At 32.5% G+C, this 17,572-nt stretch overlaps 1 protein-coding gene across 2 annotated transcripts; it reads left to right on the top strand.

Annotated features, from left to right (window-relative positions):
* Positions 1-367: 367 nt before the first annotated feature.
* Positions 368-17,496, top strand: LOC100648111 (paired amphipathic helix protein Sin3a). 2 transcript variants are annotated; one of them, XM_003400004.4, is made up of 18 exons: positions 368-722; positions 3,246-3,529; positions 4,188-4,361; positions 4,559-4,711; positions 4,785-5,119; positions 5,210-5,447; positions 5,515-5,769; positions 5,858-6,256; positions 6,349-6,800; positions 6,881-7,355; positions 7,423-7,669; positions 7,747-8,121; positions 8,202-8,371; positions 8,465-8,659; positions 8,932-9,141; positions 14,552-14,703; positions 14,796-15,006; positions 15,093-17,496. In XM_003400004.4, exons 2-18 carry the CDS (start codon positions 3,266-3,268, stop codon positions 15,342-15,344), a joined length of 4,557 nt encoding a protein of 1,518 aa, XP_003400052.1. In that variant the 5' UTR covers positions 368-722; positions 3,246-3,265; the 3' UTR covers positions 15,345-17,496. The 2 variants fall into 2 exon arrangements, with proteins under 2 accessions (XP_003400052.1, XP_020721760.2); XM_020866101.2 differs by having other exon boundaries at positions 8,932-9,210.
* Positions 17,497-17,572: the final 76 nt, after the last annotated feature.

The following is a 17,572-nucleotide window of genomic DNA, read 5'->3' as shown; positions in this document are numbered from 1 at the left end:
GCGGTAATTCGTCCGTGTACTCGCGAAAATGTGCATTTTACTGAGTTTCTTCACACATACGACAAGATTTCGATGGTTCTGAGAGGGAGATTCGAGAAAGCATAGTGAATTCCTGTCTGAGAGACCAGACCGACCGGCCCGTTCAGGCTTCGTCGATTTTTTGGTCGTGAAAAAACAACGGGGCCGAAGCTTTTGTGCGGAAAGTCAGTTTCGACGGCTGGTAAAAGGACCGATATATCGACAAGAAAATCCAGTGTACTGAAAAGTGCTTATACCCTACACTCGAGGTGACTCCTTTGTAAAAGGAGCACCGCAGGACGAATATTTTTCCACTGGAGCTCTCGGGAAAATGTGTTATGTATTTACGTGGAATATTGCGTAACGTCGAGGGCCGGGAAGTGTTTGGAAACGTGCAACACTGACAAACCTCGCTTCGACGACTTCGCAGCACGGGCTGTACGCGTCCGTGCAGCTGGCTTTACCGGCTCTATTTCGTCTCCTCTGTGTCCCAGCGAAATTCCCCGACCGAGGCTCGATATCGTGGATCGAAATTCTGCCCAACGAAGAAACTCCACCGACGCTCGTCTCTCCTCGTGGAACTGCACAAACTTTCCTACCGATAAAAACTTCGTTTCAATCAACGACCACTTGCTTCACTGGATAACTTCTCTCGAAATTCATTTTGGTGCAAGGACGTTCAACTTCTTTTCAAATGGAAATTGGTATGTATTATCTTTTCCACGAGATTTTTACTGTATTCTAAGTCACTGACATTTCTATATCCATGCAAGGTCATCATAAACTACTATGTGGATGTAGATTGTGTTCTATAGAAGCACTAGGTTATAATTATTTTTATAACACACTTTTGTGTTTCAGTGCAACTTTCTTCCGATCAGGAAAATTTACATCTTATTTTGTAACCCGATGTCAGTAGGATTAGGCTGATATTACAGTCTTTTACTTTATTATACCAAGGAAATTTACAGTAATATGTTTTATAATATATTACATTAGTGAATGTGTGAATTAAAATTGTCTTGTTTCCTTGTTGGTTTCTACACTTGTTCTCTTGCTTTTATTCTAGAAAGATGTAAAACGTAGAAAGAAAGAAATTTGTTAGTTTTGACAAATGAGAATAAAGTAATGAGCGAAGAAATGCAGTTGTGCTTCTAGAACTGCAAATATCAAAGCGTATGCAAAGAGAACATAAATCCTTTATAGCTACATTTTGTTATTGATAAAAAACTAATTATAGATTTGAGTGATATATAATAGCACAACAAAATATTTCTGTGTAGCTGTGAATAATCTTGAAGGAATATTTTCTTAGCACATAAAAAGTACATTCATAAAATATTTTATCTATTCCCATTTTTATAATTTACTTTTACTCTTCGAATGTCTACATTGACCGAGAAGTATAAAGTACAAAGGATATACATGACAGCTTGCCAGGTCAAAATATATAACAGTAATAAATAATTACTAAACCAATAAATAAAACAATAGATTACAAAGGGTAGTAGTTCTTAATAATAAACGTCAATATCCATTGGAAGAAAAATTTCTTTCACCTCAAATTTATTAGTGGCTTTAAGCCTAACAAATTTATTGCATTTTTGTGTGAGGTTATATTACCTAAATATATTTTGGAGTAGATTTCAGAAAGGATATACTCATATTTAACGTATGATTTATTTCCTACTATTGTCATAAATATAATAATATAATGGAAATGCAAACCACGTGTGTTTTAATTATTTTATATTATGCAATATATATATAACAGTTACGAGTATGAGTAATTCAATTATTTTTAACTGTAAATCGAGCAAGAAAATGCATAGTAATTTTGAATTTTCAAAAATCAATTAGAAAATTCAGTGATATATTTTTAACGGCTTTCTTATATTATTGTAGAGAAGTAATTTCGAATATATTCATATTGAGATCGACGTATTAAAAATCAACATAAATATCAATGCAATTTTCCTAATTTACCATTACATATTCATTCCTTTCACCGAAATGATGACAAAATTTTCATCTTTTCCATTATACTATTATTTTAGGGGCGAAAAAGTTTGATGTTGTTCGAAGTTATGGGAAAGTGCTCGCGCTGTTTTAGATTCCTCGGAAGTTCTGTCACACGGTGATCGAGCGCGCGGTGCTTTCAAAATTCCGAACATCGTCGTATAAATTGAAATCAATCTAGAAAGGAAACATCAAATTTATCGAATGTTTTTTCTACACGACAGTACTACGTATTTATGTACTTACGACATTAACCAACGGTAGTGCGGATGCATCGTCGATCACGTCATTTTATCACCTTAAACGAAACAATACCATCACCGAACACTTTCGAACTCTACTACACCTTTTCTGTCTTCTGCTCATGGCGCGCTAAACGCCACGATACCCGCGAAAGAGTTGCTGCGTCGTGTTTTATCGTAGCTTTGAGGATAAATACAATGGTTGTGTATCGCACAGGTTCGATGTTAACGCTTGAAGGCTATCATAAGCGAAATCTCACCCCATGCGAATTTTATTTTAATATTATTGTTCTGTCATTATTTTTGAGAATATAATTAAAAATATATCAAGTTGTAAAAATTCACAGAAATGTATACTATGCGAACATACATGAAATATCCAAAATCTTATCTACTAATAAGTAAAACAATTTTCTAAATTTCATCTTTTAATTACATTCATAAAAATATGAAGACGCATAGTTATTAGTTATAATTAATTAATAGACTGCGGGTTTTTATGCAGATTAATATTTTTGAGAATGTAATTTAGAAAATAGGATCTAGATAGAAAATTGTTTTATCTACCAAATATTATAGAAAACATTATACTTCTGATATTTGATAAATTTTCTCGTATTATGCATTCTTCAAATTTTCCACAAATACAAAAAATTCATAGTGTACCTATAATAATATCGCCGTAATGTTATTTATAACCATAAGAAACAACAACTTCTTATCCAATATGGAATAGTAATAAAATATTTAATTGCTTTTCTTAACTTTTCTATTGATATCTATAATTAAGAGGAAATTAAATTTCACTCATGATACGTGGTTTAAATGACAAATCGTATAAAATTAATGCAGTATGAAATGCATTAATGTGATTTCCTTTGATGGTAGCTTTTTAGGGTTAAACAAGATATGATTAATATCGGGATGAAAAGAATATCTCCGAACAAGATCTTTCTCAATCCGTAGCATTTCCAATGTGATCTGCGATGAAACGTGTTCGCGGGCTGGACGAGGTAGCATCACCAGCAGCAGCAACATTAAAGCACTCGTCAGTGAGTGCAGGAAGTGGCGGAGGAGGTAGTTTGGAGTACCATTCAAGCAGTGGAATAGGCGTTGTTGTACCTGGCCAAGCAGTTCGATCAGTTGCTTCGAAAGAAATGCCGGGCAGCATACAATTTGGAACTGCCCAAGCTCAACAGCAATATACTGGAGCAATTGTAGTGCCGACCGCGGCCCCGTCCCCCATTAAGGTGCGTGTTATCTACATTGTAATAACAACAGTAACGAGCAGCAAAACAACTACATCGTTTTTTTCATTTTTCTATGCTTTTTACTATTTTTTAATTGCTTTATATAATTTCAATCTTTTTTTTATAGCTTCTTTGTTAAAATGAAATTGTATATTTTAATGTTTCTTCTTTCTTGTAACATTGTTATTCACGAGTCTTTCAGGTATTACTGGTATATAATAAAACAGAGTGATGCGGGAGCAAATGAAATTAATCGGCTTAAAAGCGGTCTATCGAATTGAACGTTCTCCTATTACGTTTTTAAAAATTTTTTAACTGCCACGTTAATAAATCTCTATCTCTATATACTATGGAGTACCTTTATTTGTAAAATAAATATACAACATTATTGTTTTTGTTCGATAACATCGCTTCATTTTTATGTGTATATTTGATGAAAATACAATTAAGAAATTTTATTTAATTTTTTGTTCAAATAAGATTTGTACAACTAATTGTTTCACCTTGTATTAATAATAAGAGATTGGATAATCAGAGGATAATAACAGCACTATACTTCTATATGTACATTTTTTCCAATTTGTATGTACAGGAATATAATCAAACTTGTAAAGATTAGATTTATAGATTGTGCAATTATTATCAATTGTATGTGCAGGGAAGTGGATCTGCAGGACTCACTTCTACATGTAGCAGTAGCAGTGTAAATACTGGTGGAGGTTTACATGGTGGAATAGGTGGTGGGAGTAACCATAGTATGGGTTCCCAACAGCCTACACCAGGAACACAAAGTCAGGTTCATACTCAACAGCAACCAACAATAAGGCATAAGGTTTATATCCGACAATGTATATAAGTCGAAATAAATCACAGACATAGAGATTTGAAAATAATAGCTGTATAATTATGTAAAAGCATGGGTCCAAGTCTTGTATTTTGGATAAAACATTGAAAATCAGTTCTTATTAAAATATGATATTTTTAATTAACAAGAGATTTTGTATAAAAATGTTTTTATACCTCTTATAGGTTCATTCCAGCAATGTAACACCATTAGCTTCTACCCCACCAGGCACAAGCCTAGGTGGTGGCAGTGGTTCCCAACAATTTCAGAGATTAAAAGTAGAAGATGCGTTATCTTATTTAGATCAAGTAAAGTACAAATTCAGTGATCAGCCTCAGGTAGATCTATCATTATTAACATTATCTGAGTTACGATAATCATATTTTATTACATAATCATGTTTAATTTTAGGTGTATAATGATTTCTTGGATATTATGAAAGAATTTAAGTCTCAAAGCATAGATACACCAGGAGTAATAACAAGAGTGAGCCATTTATTTAAAGGGCACCCTGAACTTATTGTTGGTTTTAATACCTTTCTTCCACCTGGGTACAAAATAGAGGTGCAAGCTAATGAGCAAGGATATGCATTTCAAGTGTCAGTTAGTATGCCAAGTCCAACAGCAACACACACTTGCACTAGCTTGTCACAGCATCATTGCACTGTGAATGTTGGTTCACCTCCTGTTGCAAGTCCACCAACACAACCAGCGAAAGCTCCTCCAGTATTGCAGATAATGCAAGGGTAGGATATTATCACTATTTTATATATTAATTTTTACTGTTTTTGTGGAATAAATCGATAATTTATATTTTATATGCTATTTGAAATTAGGACCGGAAATATACACCACTCTCTGGCAAATAATATTTCGAATAATAGTTTGACAGTACATGCACCTTCACCACCACCGGTACAGGCATACAATAATTCACATGTTAGTGCAGCTCAAGCACAAGCTGTGAGTCAAGCGTTAAGTCAAGCACAAGATGGTATACCCACCAGTGGACAAACTCAACAAAGCCAACCAGTTGAGTTTAATCATGCGATTAATTACGTTAACAAAATTAAGGTTTGTATCTAATTACAGAATGCGATAAGAAATGTAAGATATTCACTTAATTTGTTTATAATTTCAGAATCGATTCCAAGGTCAACCCGACAAGTATAAAAGATTTTTAGAAATTCTGCATACTTATCAGAAAGAGCAGCGAAATTTAAAAGAATCTGGACACATGGGTGGTACCAGTGGATCTGGTGCATCTGGTGGAGCAAAACATTTAACGGAAGCAGAAGTTTATAGTCAAGTTGCCAAGTTATTTGAAAATCAAGAAGATTTGTTGGCTGAGTTTGGGCAATTTTTGCCGGATGCTACTAATCAACAGAGTTCGTTGGTAGGATGGGTATTATAAAATTAATATAAAACAAAATTTTACTTTAAAAAAATCTTTTTTTATTAATGTTTTGGTGACAATATTTTAGAGTAACAAGACTGCTACAGTTAATGATCACACAACAATTGTCAAGAAACCATTGGGACCTAAAGCACCTTATAATAATTCGGGAAATATTTCGAGAGATCTTCGAGAATCGAGCGGTACTAGTACAATAGAACGTGAAAATCGCGATCATAGAGATCGTGACCGAGAGCGAGATAGATCTGGTATACGAGATATTAATAGCGTACAAAAATTTGGCCATAATACGGGACAGTTGAAAAGAAGCCCGTCGTTTTCGCCTTCGGTAACAGCCGGAAACTCTCACCATATACAGCATGGTCCACCTCTGAAAAAGCCTAAAGTATCGTCTATGCGTGAATGTGTTACCATAGCCGAAGCTGGAAAATATGGCAGTCTCAATGATTATGCTTTCTTCGATAAGGTTAGTACTTTCAATTTTTTATTTTCATACTATTAGGAAAGGAAAAATGAAATAAATGCATAATAAAAAAATATGTATTATTATATTCTTAGGTTCGTAAAGCATTGAGATCGCAAGAAGTATACGAAAATTTCCTTAGATGTTTGGTTTTGTTTAATCAAGAGATAGTTTCTAAATCTGAGTTGGTGCAGTTAGTAACGCCATTTCTTGGTCGTTTTCCTGAACTATTGCGGTGGTTTAAAGATTTCCTGGGCCACTTACCCGAGTCTTCTAGTACCAACACAACAAATGCAAGTGGCAATTTAAATGTTGAAGCGCTACCAAATAATGTTGTACGAAGTCATCAAGAGAGACCGCAAGGTGATCTGGCGATGGAAATTGACTACACGGCATGCAAGCGTCTAGGGGCATCATACTGTGCGTTACCAAAGTCTTACGTTCAACCAAAGTGTACAGGAAGAACGCAACTGTGTAAAGAAGTTCTTAACGATACATGGGTTTCATTCCCGACTTGGTCAGAAGATAGTACATTCGTAACATCCAGGTTCGTAATTTTTATATCTCCTTTATGTGATATTTATTGTTAAATAGTAGAATTATTTTTTATTTGGTTGGAATGTTTAGGAAAACTCAGTACGAGGAATTCATTTATCGTTGCGAGGATGAACGATTTGAGTTGGATGGCGTAATAGAAACTAATGCGTCGACGATCAGAGTTCTCGAGGGTGTCCATAAGAAAATGAGTAGAATGAGCCAAGAAGAACTTCAGAAATTCAAGCTCGACGATTGTCTCGGTGGTTGTTCGCCTACAATTCATCAGAGAGCCTTGAAGAGGATATACGGCGATAAGGCGGCTGACATTATAGATGGTCTTAAGAAAAATCCTGTAGTAGCAGTACCAGTAGTTCTTCGTCGATTAAAGAGTAAGGAAGAAGAGTGGCGGGAAGCGCAAAAAGGTTTCAATAAACTCTGGAGAGAACAAAACGAAAAGTACTACTTGAAGTCTCTGGATCATCAAGGTATCAATTTCAAGCAGAACGATGTTAAGGCCCTAAGGTCCAAGAGCCTATTTAATGAAATTGAAACGTTATACGATGAGGTTTGTAACTGTTTTTCCTCTAGGTAAGTTTATGCTTTTCATTATTTAAAAATAATTTATTTTGCAGAGACACGAGCAGGTAGACGATGGTAGCGGGGATGGTCAAAATAATAGCGGCCCACACCTTGTATTACCTTACAAAGATAAGTCTGTCCTAGATGATGCAGCTAATCTTCTTATCCATCATGTAAAGCGTCAAACGGCCATCCACAAGGAAGACAAGCAACGAATAAAGCTTTTGTTGAAGCATTTTATACCTGATCTTTTCTTCCATCCACGCCAGGAACTGAGTGACGACGAAAGGGATGAAGACGGTAATGCATTAAATTTGATAAATTATTACTATTTTGCAGTCGAAGCAATTTATTTTATACAAGTATCGCTGTTACAGATGAGAAGGAAGATCTCAATGTAGCAGCGTGTAGTAATTCTCAGTCAGTAACGATGAATACCTCTCCGTTGGGTGGTGGTGGCCTCCAAGCAAATAGGAATAAGGCGCCGGTATCTCCGATTCCGTCTTCCACGTCTATTAAAACCGAACCTGATATCAAAGTACCAATCCATGCGATGTCGGATGACCCTGAAGAAGCGTACACGCTCTTCATGGGCAGCAACAATTGGTACCTTTTTTTAAGGTTACATCATATATTATGTGAAAGATTAACAAAAATGTACGACCGGGCTGTGGCTCTTGCTGAAGAGGAATCACGGTACAAACAGCAGCGTAAAGAGAGCACAGCTGTCGCACTACGGTTAAAACCTAAAAGTAAGTGTAAAACGTAGCTTTGTTTGTACGAAAAAAATGCAGTTTATTCTAATTTAATATTCTTAATATGTTTGATATAGATGAAATTGAAATTGAAGATTACTATCCTGCATTTTTGGATATGGTTAAGAATGTTCTAGACGGTAATATGGAAAGTACCGCATACGAGGATACCTTACGAGAAATGTTCGGTATTCACGCATATATCGCTTTTACGTTAGATAAGGTTGTAACATACGCTGTGAGACAAGTAAGTATATGCATATCAGATTAAAAAAATCTTTAAATTACTATAATTTTATAATTATAGCAGGATTCTAAAACAAAAATATAAAATTTTTAGTTGCAGCATTTGGTCTCAGATCTTATATGCCAGCAGTGTATGGAATTATTCCAGCGAGAGCAACGGCAACCGAAAGAAAGTAGTGGCGCAGGTGGTTTATGTGCTACAGCGTACATGAGACTCGGTGCAGAAATGTCGTATCAGCGTAAAGCTGAAAAGGCTATGGCGGACGAAAATTGTTTTAAAGTATACATTGTAAGTTTCGATTTTTCAGAAGAATTATTTGACGAATGACAAAGCTATTGCTACCATTTATTTTAGAAGCTTATAATTCACTATTATATATGTTAAAAATACTAAAATATTCTATTGAACCTTTGATTCATGAACATTAACCATATGTTAATGTATCTCTTAATTACAGCTGGTAATATCCTACAAATATGAAAAAATTATGAATAAAAAATATTACTTTTTCGTAAATTAAACGAAACGTGTTTTACATGTAAAATGTTTTATTGTTGCAGTATAAGAAAGACTGTAAAATGACAATGGAATTGTTGGATACGGAAGGTGATGAAGCGATGGACAACAGTTGTAGGGAAAGAGAAAGGGAAGGAGTTACGGTATCTGAAAAGTGGTCTACATATGTTGAGAGGTTTTCTGCTCCAGCTGGTCAGACTAGCCCGAAAGACACCCCTACCTTAACAGACAATGAGCCAACAACCAATCATCCTGTGAGTAACGACCAGGCTGCAAGGGGGGGGAGGGGCAGAAAGCGCAAGAACACTGACATTAGCAAGAAGGTATAGGATCCACATCCCTTTTCATAATCATTGCCAACGTTGAAGTTTACATTCATTCGTATTTGATGTCTGTGATTGGAAGTTGTACTGTTGTCATTCAGTGTACAACTAGTGTCCCAAAGAACGAAAGCTTACTAAAGAAAAACTTTCTTCTAATTATTTCGTGTGATCGTACTATAAAATTATACCAGAGGTATTCGTATGTGAAACGTTTGATCTCGCAGTCGGACGCCTTTCCAAAAAAATTCGGTCTTCAAGAGAATCATTGTTGACTTCCTTAAAGAAAGATATCAAAAAAGAAGTAGAAAATATTTTAGGAATGAACATCGCAGCATATAATATCGGTTGTTTGCTAATACGAGGAAGCTACGTAGCCATATACGATCTGCTATCACCAATGCTTTATCACGCGAATGGGGTCAGAACACTGGTTCATGCTTGTCATTATATAGAAGTTGCAGAACTTTGTATACATATAAGCAGAATGAACTAATATTCTTTTAAATGCTAAAAAAAAAAAAAAAAGAAAAAGAATGGAAAGTCATATATTTATTTTCGTAACGTTTAAGGAGATAAGAGAGATATGATTTTCATCTGAACGCGTCCATTGTGGTGCTGTAAATTAAGTAAAGAGAAAGATAAGAGAAAAATAGAAAAAGAGAGTATAGTGCACTACGAATCCCCATTCTTTATTCCATATATTCGCACTATTAGTGCATTGCAATACCATTACATGTTACGCGAAAAACCACAAATTGCAAATTATATTTCTATATTTTAAATATCGATTTCTAGTGAAACAACGATATCTCAATAGCAATTTTTCCAAATTTTCAAACGCAAAGATTTATCGAAGGCATTTAGAAGTATACTGCTCCACACGAGTCACTGCTTTGCTTCCTCGTTTTTTACGGCGTAAATAAGTTTTGTCTATCCACGCGAGTTTCTATGCAAGGGTTTATTCTTTAATCCGGTGATATCTGTTTTACTTTTTATTTAGGGTCAAAAGGAAGTTCGTGCGTTCGATAAAAGGGAGGGAAGTGCGCGATATTTACATTTACGTACAAAAAAGATTCCAAGTTTCGGTTGTTTTTAAATTTTATTTTATATTTTATCTAATAATGTGGTTATCTAATAACTTCTTTTTATTTGTGTTTGTTGTTTTTGTTTGTTATATAATAATAAAAATATTATAAATGATTGTATAAAGCTTTAAAAGAAAGCTTATAAAAGAAATAAGAGTACGTACTAAATTCATTAATTTGCTTTCATGTTGAAAACATGATTCTCCCGTGAATCTCTCACTTGAAAAGAATCGGTCAACGAAACAAACAAGGAAAATTTTCACATATACAATTAAATCTTACTATGCTTTATCGTACTGTCTCCGTAATTGCCTACTTTACGTTTCTTTAGAAAAGGAAAGATAAAATCAACTAGTTACAGCAGAAGTATAGTTACGAGATGAAAGATATTAACGAGCATTTAACTCATTTTGCAAATGTACAAAAATGATGAAAAGAAACATCAAGGGGACACGGCATACACAAATGAAGTCATCCGAGCAGTGCCATAAATGAATGTAAAATATTAGCATAAAAGAAAAAAAGAACATAACATTTGATATCGGTCAATTCTTAAAGTTTAGTTCATTTTCATCTTACTATTATTATAAATTAGATAAGATCATAATTTCTAGAATTTATTATCAAGATAGAATTGAAAAAGAAATATGTAAATATTTGATATAAATTTGTACATATGTTTTGATACGCAACTTGGTCGACTGGTAGAGATACTATGCATCTACTAACTTGTAAAATTTCACCATTTCGCTATCATAAATTCGAACATTAGTGAAGCCTTTGGGAAGGAAATATGGATATTGACTCGTGAACACATTACTTCCACGCCACATCACATTATGCAGGCTTTTTCTGTCTTCTGATTGCTCCAACTTTCAATTTATTATTACGAAATTTCTAATTATGGCAGAGTAACTATCAAGTTCACAAAGTAGATAAAGATAAAAGAAAAGATACGCATGCTGAGAGATAGTGCATTATATGATAAAATAACGTTTTGGACATTTTTGGAACATTGAATTTCCAAAGGTTGCGTGTGTTATGATTCCTTACGGATATTAACGAAAAAAGCTTGTGAAATTTCCGGACAATTAAATTAGGGTATGTTAACGAAATATTAAAATTGTATATTTTTTAGGCATTAGGTTAGAGTATACCAACCTATTTAGAAGATTTTCAATTACGCGAACGCCACACAGTTCGACGTGTTATATTGCATTCTTCGAATTAGATTCGTTTGATTTAAAAGGTGTAGTGTGATATGTAAGATCATAGTATGCATTGATTCTAGCTTGAACATTAAAAAGAGAAACTGGAAGTAGCGTTATCATTGGCGTGGACCAAGTGTGTTCCTGGCTTAACTGTTGCGCCATTGTGAAATGCAGGTGTATGATAATTCTTTGCTATGTACATATTAATATATAAGTAGTGAAGCAAAGATTATATGGCATAGCATGTAAATAGAAAATCACTTGTATCTTTTCATTAATTCATAGCTCCAACTGAAAGGAACGTAACAGTATGAAGCGTTAATATCCCACGAGCTAATTTCGAATATCTGCCAAAGGTTTCACAGTTTTAACTCTCTCGGTTTCTGCTGTTGCTTTTTGTATTGAGAAGGTTCATTACTTTTACCCCTTTTTTTGTTTGTTTGGTACTCTAGTGAACTTTCATTCTGTGTAATTACATTCTTCTCGTGGAAATGGTATAATACTATCGAAGGTCTTTAATAATTTTTTACAGTGCAGACTATAAAAATTGTTAGTTATTAAAAGTTAGCTCGCATCAAGCATTAATTTTTAATGTCGGAAGAGTATTTTTTATCGAATCGTTCTTTGTTCTTTCGTAGGTTTCGACGAGTTATCCGATTTCGTTATTAAAAAATGTGCTTTTAATGTTTTATCGCGTTTAGGATTTATTTTTTGAAATCAAACCACTATTAAGAAATACGTTGCTAATTTTATTATTATTATTGTTTGACATCGAGATAGAAAAATCTACGTTTCGTATATTTTATGGAAAAATAGGTACTATTTTTTAGTTTTCTTTGCCATAGTATTCTGTACAGTTATACAAATACGTTTATGACGCAAAGTGGATTTTCAGATGCAGTGTTCGCAACGTTGTTTCCTCATTGAATGATATCTTCGTATTTTGTACAAAATGTAAAACATGCATTTCCTGACAAGGCTCTGCATCATGGAATTTTAAGCGCTATTATATATATAGAGAGAGAAAATCTACACGTATCATGTACGTGTATTTATATATTTTTCGTTTATTTAACAGTTCAATACGTTTTTATTAGATAACGTGGCACAAATTTAAATTAATTTAAACGATATATATACATATATATATATATACCCACACACATATATATGTGTATATATATATATATATATATATATACACACATATATATGTAATTGTTGCCACAAAGGATCTGATTTAAACGTTACTATGACATTTGTAATATAGTTTCATTGAGACTATGAGGTCGTATGTGCAGACAGATTTTATGTGATTGTTATAAGCTCATATCTCCGTTTTCACTTTATGCAGTGAATTTTAAACTCTATATATATATAAGACATATATATATATATATATATATATATTTTGTAACTGTAATCTGTATATGAAACGAATATACATATAATAATAGATAAACAATAATATTGTATAGAAGAGAGATATTGAAATACATGAACAATGCTTTTAAACATTATTGTCTAACATCATTTTGTACCACTAAATTTATTACTTTGATTCTCCGATGATATTAATTTTTTGTAACGACAAAGAAAGATAAAAGAATTCTTTGCCTGTGCTTTTACGATTGAAACGAGACAAAAACAATGCAAAATGAATATTCCATATTACTATATTTAAATACTTAGTAATCATACAGAGAGATATTTAATTCCAGATGTTAAAATTTTTATGTTTGTCCTTATATGATTTTTATTTTACATACTTTTTCTCATTTAGCTTCGATTTGTTGTTCTGTTTTATTGTTTCAATATTATATCATGTGTGCTGAACATCAAATAGTGATAAATATACACACACATACACATATTATATATATATATGTATATATACAATATATACGTATATATATGTATACACATATGTATATTAAGAGTAATATATCTCTTTTCTAACACATTTGTATTTTAAAATAGTAAAGCCGCCATATAAGTTAGAATTTCACTCGAATCATATCAATACCACGCCTTTTTTGTTATGCTTTCGATTGAAAAAGTTCACTCGTCGTCTGTGGATGTACATGGATTGAAAATTGACCTGAAAATGTTACTTTAAGCTCATTTTCTTTCATTTCATCTCGTGTTCGTTTAATTGATTTTATTTTGCTTACACAAAATTATTGGACAAATATGTTTTATTATTTTCAAGTATTATTGGTACTAAGACTCAATATAGTTGCTGTTATATATTGTTATTATATAATGATAAATTTATGAATGAATATTTTTGAACTACAATTAATGATTTCATTATAAAGTACTGTTAACACGTAAGAATTGTTACTTATTCCTAGTCATTTATACAGTATCAATAACATGCTAAAAAATAGTAAAACAACAGATTACAAGATATTTTGAATGTGGTTTATTTTCGTTTATTGCTCTTTTTCGTGCATAAACCCCCGAAAACCGTAAAATCTTTTTGGTACGTTCTTTAAAGAACATCCTTTTATGTATCCATGTTTTTCCAAGTTAATTGGTAATAAATTTTATTTGTAGAGTATAGTTATTTATTGATGCGTATGCGATTCAGTACGTGTCAGTGTATAATGACAATCACATAATAACATATAACTTACTTACAAAAAATGAAGATAGCATAAAAAAAATTAAATTCCTTTTGAACGAGTACCCTTAAGAAAATTTCGTTTTTCTTTTGTATATAGAAAATTGATTATTTTTATATATCTTTCATTTGTTTCTGTATTTTGCCGTAGTTTATTATTTTTACTTGAAATATTTTATTACTTTTAGAAAGAGAGTAAGCTCTATACAAGAGGAATGTTTGTAATTTAGTACAAGGTGTGAAATATTGTAATAAATTATTTTGCAATTGTGCTGTAATAAGAGCTCTTAACTTAAGTATGTTAAACTTAGTACCAATTACTCATAATAATACAATGAATGATATCGTTAAAATTGTATGTATACATGTATTAAGCTGTACCTGTTAAAAAAGTTAACATGAAACGATTGTTGTAGATGGATGGAAATGGTTGGAGTTCTTTAGGCAGAATCTTGGCAGGACGTAAGCCTGTATTTCTTTACCGTAATATTAGACAGTGGAGGAAAAAAGCTGCAAGAATGATGTCAGCATCAGTGTCTAACACCAATCAACCAGATAAAGCAGCAGGGTAAGTATCATTTAAATCTCTTTATAATTAAAATCATAACTCTGTTGATAAGATATAATATTTGAGTGCCTTTCTTTTCTATCTTTCTTTAGATCAACTGACAAAGAAAAATCACTGGATTCTGTAGATGCGCTCCTAAAGCGACCTCCTGGTTTAAGATTAGCAGATTCTGGGGATACATCTGACATTATCAATTCCGATGAAACCCAGTGTAGATTTAATCCCAATAGTTACCAAATGCTTTATATTGCTAGTAAGGAAGCATTCCTGTATAAACAAAATTCTTTCAGTCGTGCCAGAGAGGTATGTTCTACGATTAAAAATTTGTCTTATTTTTTTTTAAATTAACGACATTCATGATATTTATTAATTATTTGCTTTTTCAACAGTGTCATCCAGCTGTTACAAAACACTTGAATTCAAAGTTTCATCAATGGCTGGCGGCTTGGGTATCCAAGAATGTCGCAGATGTTCAACACCGATTATGTCAGGATTGGTTGATGGGACGTTATGAAAACTTAATTCCTCATAAAACACGAGTGATCACGGACAATGATCAAACGAGAACGCCTTATCGACAATACAATCGTTATCGAGTGGAACGCTTGCAACCCGATCCTCTGACGGAACCAAGTGTATAATCACATGTCTCTTATCATTTCTTTACTATTCTCTGACAGCATATTGATAATACTGAGAACTCGTTTCGATAATCTCACATTCATATTTTCTGTTACAAAAAGAAATTAATACTTAAGAGAGGGTTACATCGAAGGCAAAATCGAGACTGATTCTTGAACTATATTGCGCGTATGTACAACGAGAGAACGTCTTATTTTGCCAACGAAGTTTATCGCGAACGAAGAAGGTGTAGAAGTGGTCGTTAAGGAAAGAAAGTATTGAAGATTACAAATGAATCTAAATGAGTCTATACATTGTGTACTAAACTTATTGCATACAATTTTTAACTAGATTTGATTTTTCAACTGTACAGGTATGGAAAATTTGATGCAAATTGAAATATCGCTGACTTGTTGAAGTTGTTGTTTGTCTAAGGGTTTAGCGTTGAGCATTTCTTCAACATAAAGTACTAAATTAACTATTGAATCAAATGTTAAGAAAGAGGATCCGTTATAATGGGCGATATTTCTAATTGTATTAAAGTTAAGCTTGTGATCAGGTAATATAAGATATTTAAACGTATTGTTTCATTTCTGAAAATCGAGTACTTTTCGATAAAACTAGATATAGATTTTCCAGGTAAGGTTTTACATAAGAGAGTAAAATAATGGTAAAACTTTTGATACTTTATGTAATATCTTAAATATTTAGGAAGACTATGATAATATAATTGTTGTTTATAAGCATATTGCAGATTCAGCCAATTTTATTTTATTAAGTATTTTATTTTTATAGACTTACACAATTGTCATTGAAACATTGAATATTGTTAGTGATTAAAAGAAGCTATTAAAATTTCGATTCGTAGTATGTTATATTATTTAATTCACGACTGTCTATTTATAACTGGAACGTAACGAAAGATTGGGTTATAAGAAAGCTGTATACTTTTTTTTGAATAATAACTTTATATACATGTATGTAAAATATCTTTCATTCGAAGTTTTTAATAATTTGCTTCTCTTATTTTTCTTACAAATGTCGCGATCGAAGTTTCCGTTCTCTTGAATTCGGTATACATAAAACTGAACGTATAAATACATGCTTGTACAGGTGTATGTGCATGTATGTATGGATATGCGATAATTGAAAGTGCATATATATGTACATACATGCATATGTATGTATATATATGTATATATACATATGAAACGAAAAAATACTAGGCCTTATTTTTTACCTGATCTTTAGGCTATTCGATAGAAAATGTACAATATTAAGGTATGGCGGTGTTCCTGTACAGTGCAAAGCTGTTGACAACATTAGAATACGGCGTTTATTGAAAGACGTTGAGAAGTATTGACTCACCACGCACGAGATACATATATGGCTATAGATATTATTTTACGTTATTCTTAAGTATGTATTTTTTTTATCAATTCTTTTACTTGTATATTGATATACGAGACACACACGTATTGAGTTTCTTAAAAATCTATAAATCATCTTTTATATTGTCGATATCAATCACGATGTTAAATTTTCAATGTTCTAAACTTTCATCAGAAATGGATAAAGGATAATACGAAATTGAATGAAGAAAATCGTGCGCGGTGAAAGAAAAGAAGTACATAATATCTTTGCAAGATTTAGACTGTTTATAATAATTGAAAAAGGCGAATTGATTTCGTTCCAATCATTCAAACAAAAAATGACGTTTAAAATATAATGACAGATAATAATGTATGCATAAATTTTGGATTGAATACATTTTTATCGTAATTATACAGATTTAGTTGAAATCTTAGCATCTCTGTTTTTGTGGATAATTTTGGAAAAATACCATTTTACATACATTTACACAACCAAGTATATAAACACAGACGCACTGTGCTGTTCGGCGGTTATGCGTATATTGCAGTTATATAGTAAACTGTGTATCTTATGAAAGATGAACAAAGAAAAGAGAGACCCGGTCTTCCGATGCTCGACTACTCGTGACTATTGATGATGAATGATGATAGTGTATTTTATCAAGAAATTGCTAATTTTAAAAATGTATGTCCATGTATCAAAAGTGAATGTACAGGCAATTTTATTACTCGAGATAATAATTTAATGTTGATATATTTTGCACAAATCATTATTAATATTAATAAATCATTAATATTATGGCTGTTTTATTTGACTCGCTATGCTATTTTCAGGTCATAATCCAGAATTAACTTGCCCTTATTTTTTAACAACT

This window comes from Bombus terrestris, chromosome 13, assembly GCF_910591885.1.
Source record: "Bombus terrestris chromosome 13, iyBomTerr1.2, whole genome shotgun sequence".
NCBI lineage: Eukaryota > Metazoa > Arthropoda > Insecta > Hymenoptera > Apidae > Bombus > Bombus terrestris.
The sequence above is the reverse complement of the archived record's forward strand: the minus strand, read 5'-3'. Positions and strand labels throughout refer to the sequence as shown.

Bases quoted from the DNA above. Each gene is read 5' to 3' on its own strand.
- LOC100648111 (XM_020866101.2), top strand. From the start codon at position 3,266: ATGAAACGTGTTCGCGGGCTGGACGAGGTAGCATCACCAGCAGCAGCA. The intron at 5,120-5,209 runs GTAGGATATTAT...ATTTGAAATTAG, and splicing joins GTATTGCAGATAATGCAAGG to GACCGGAAATATACACCACT. The intron at 14,704-14,795 runs GTAAGTATCATT...ATCTTTCTTTAG, and splicing joins CAACCAGATAAAGCAGCAGG to ATCAACTGACAAAGAAAAAT.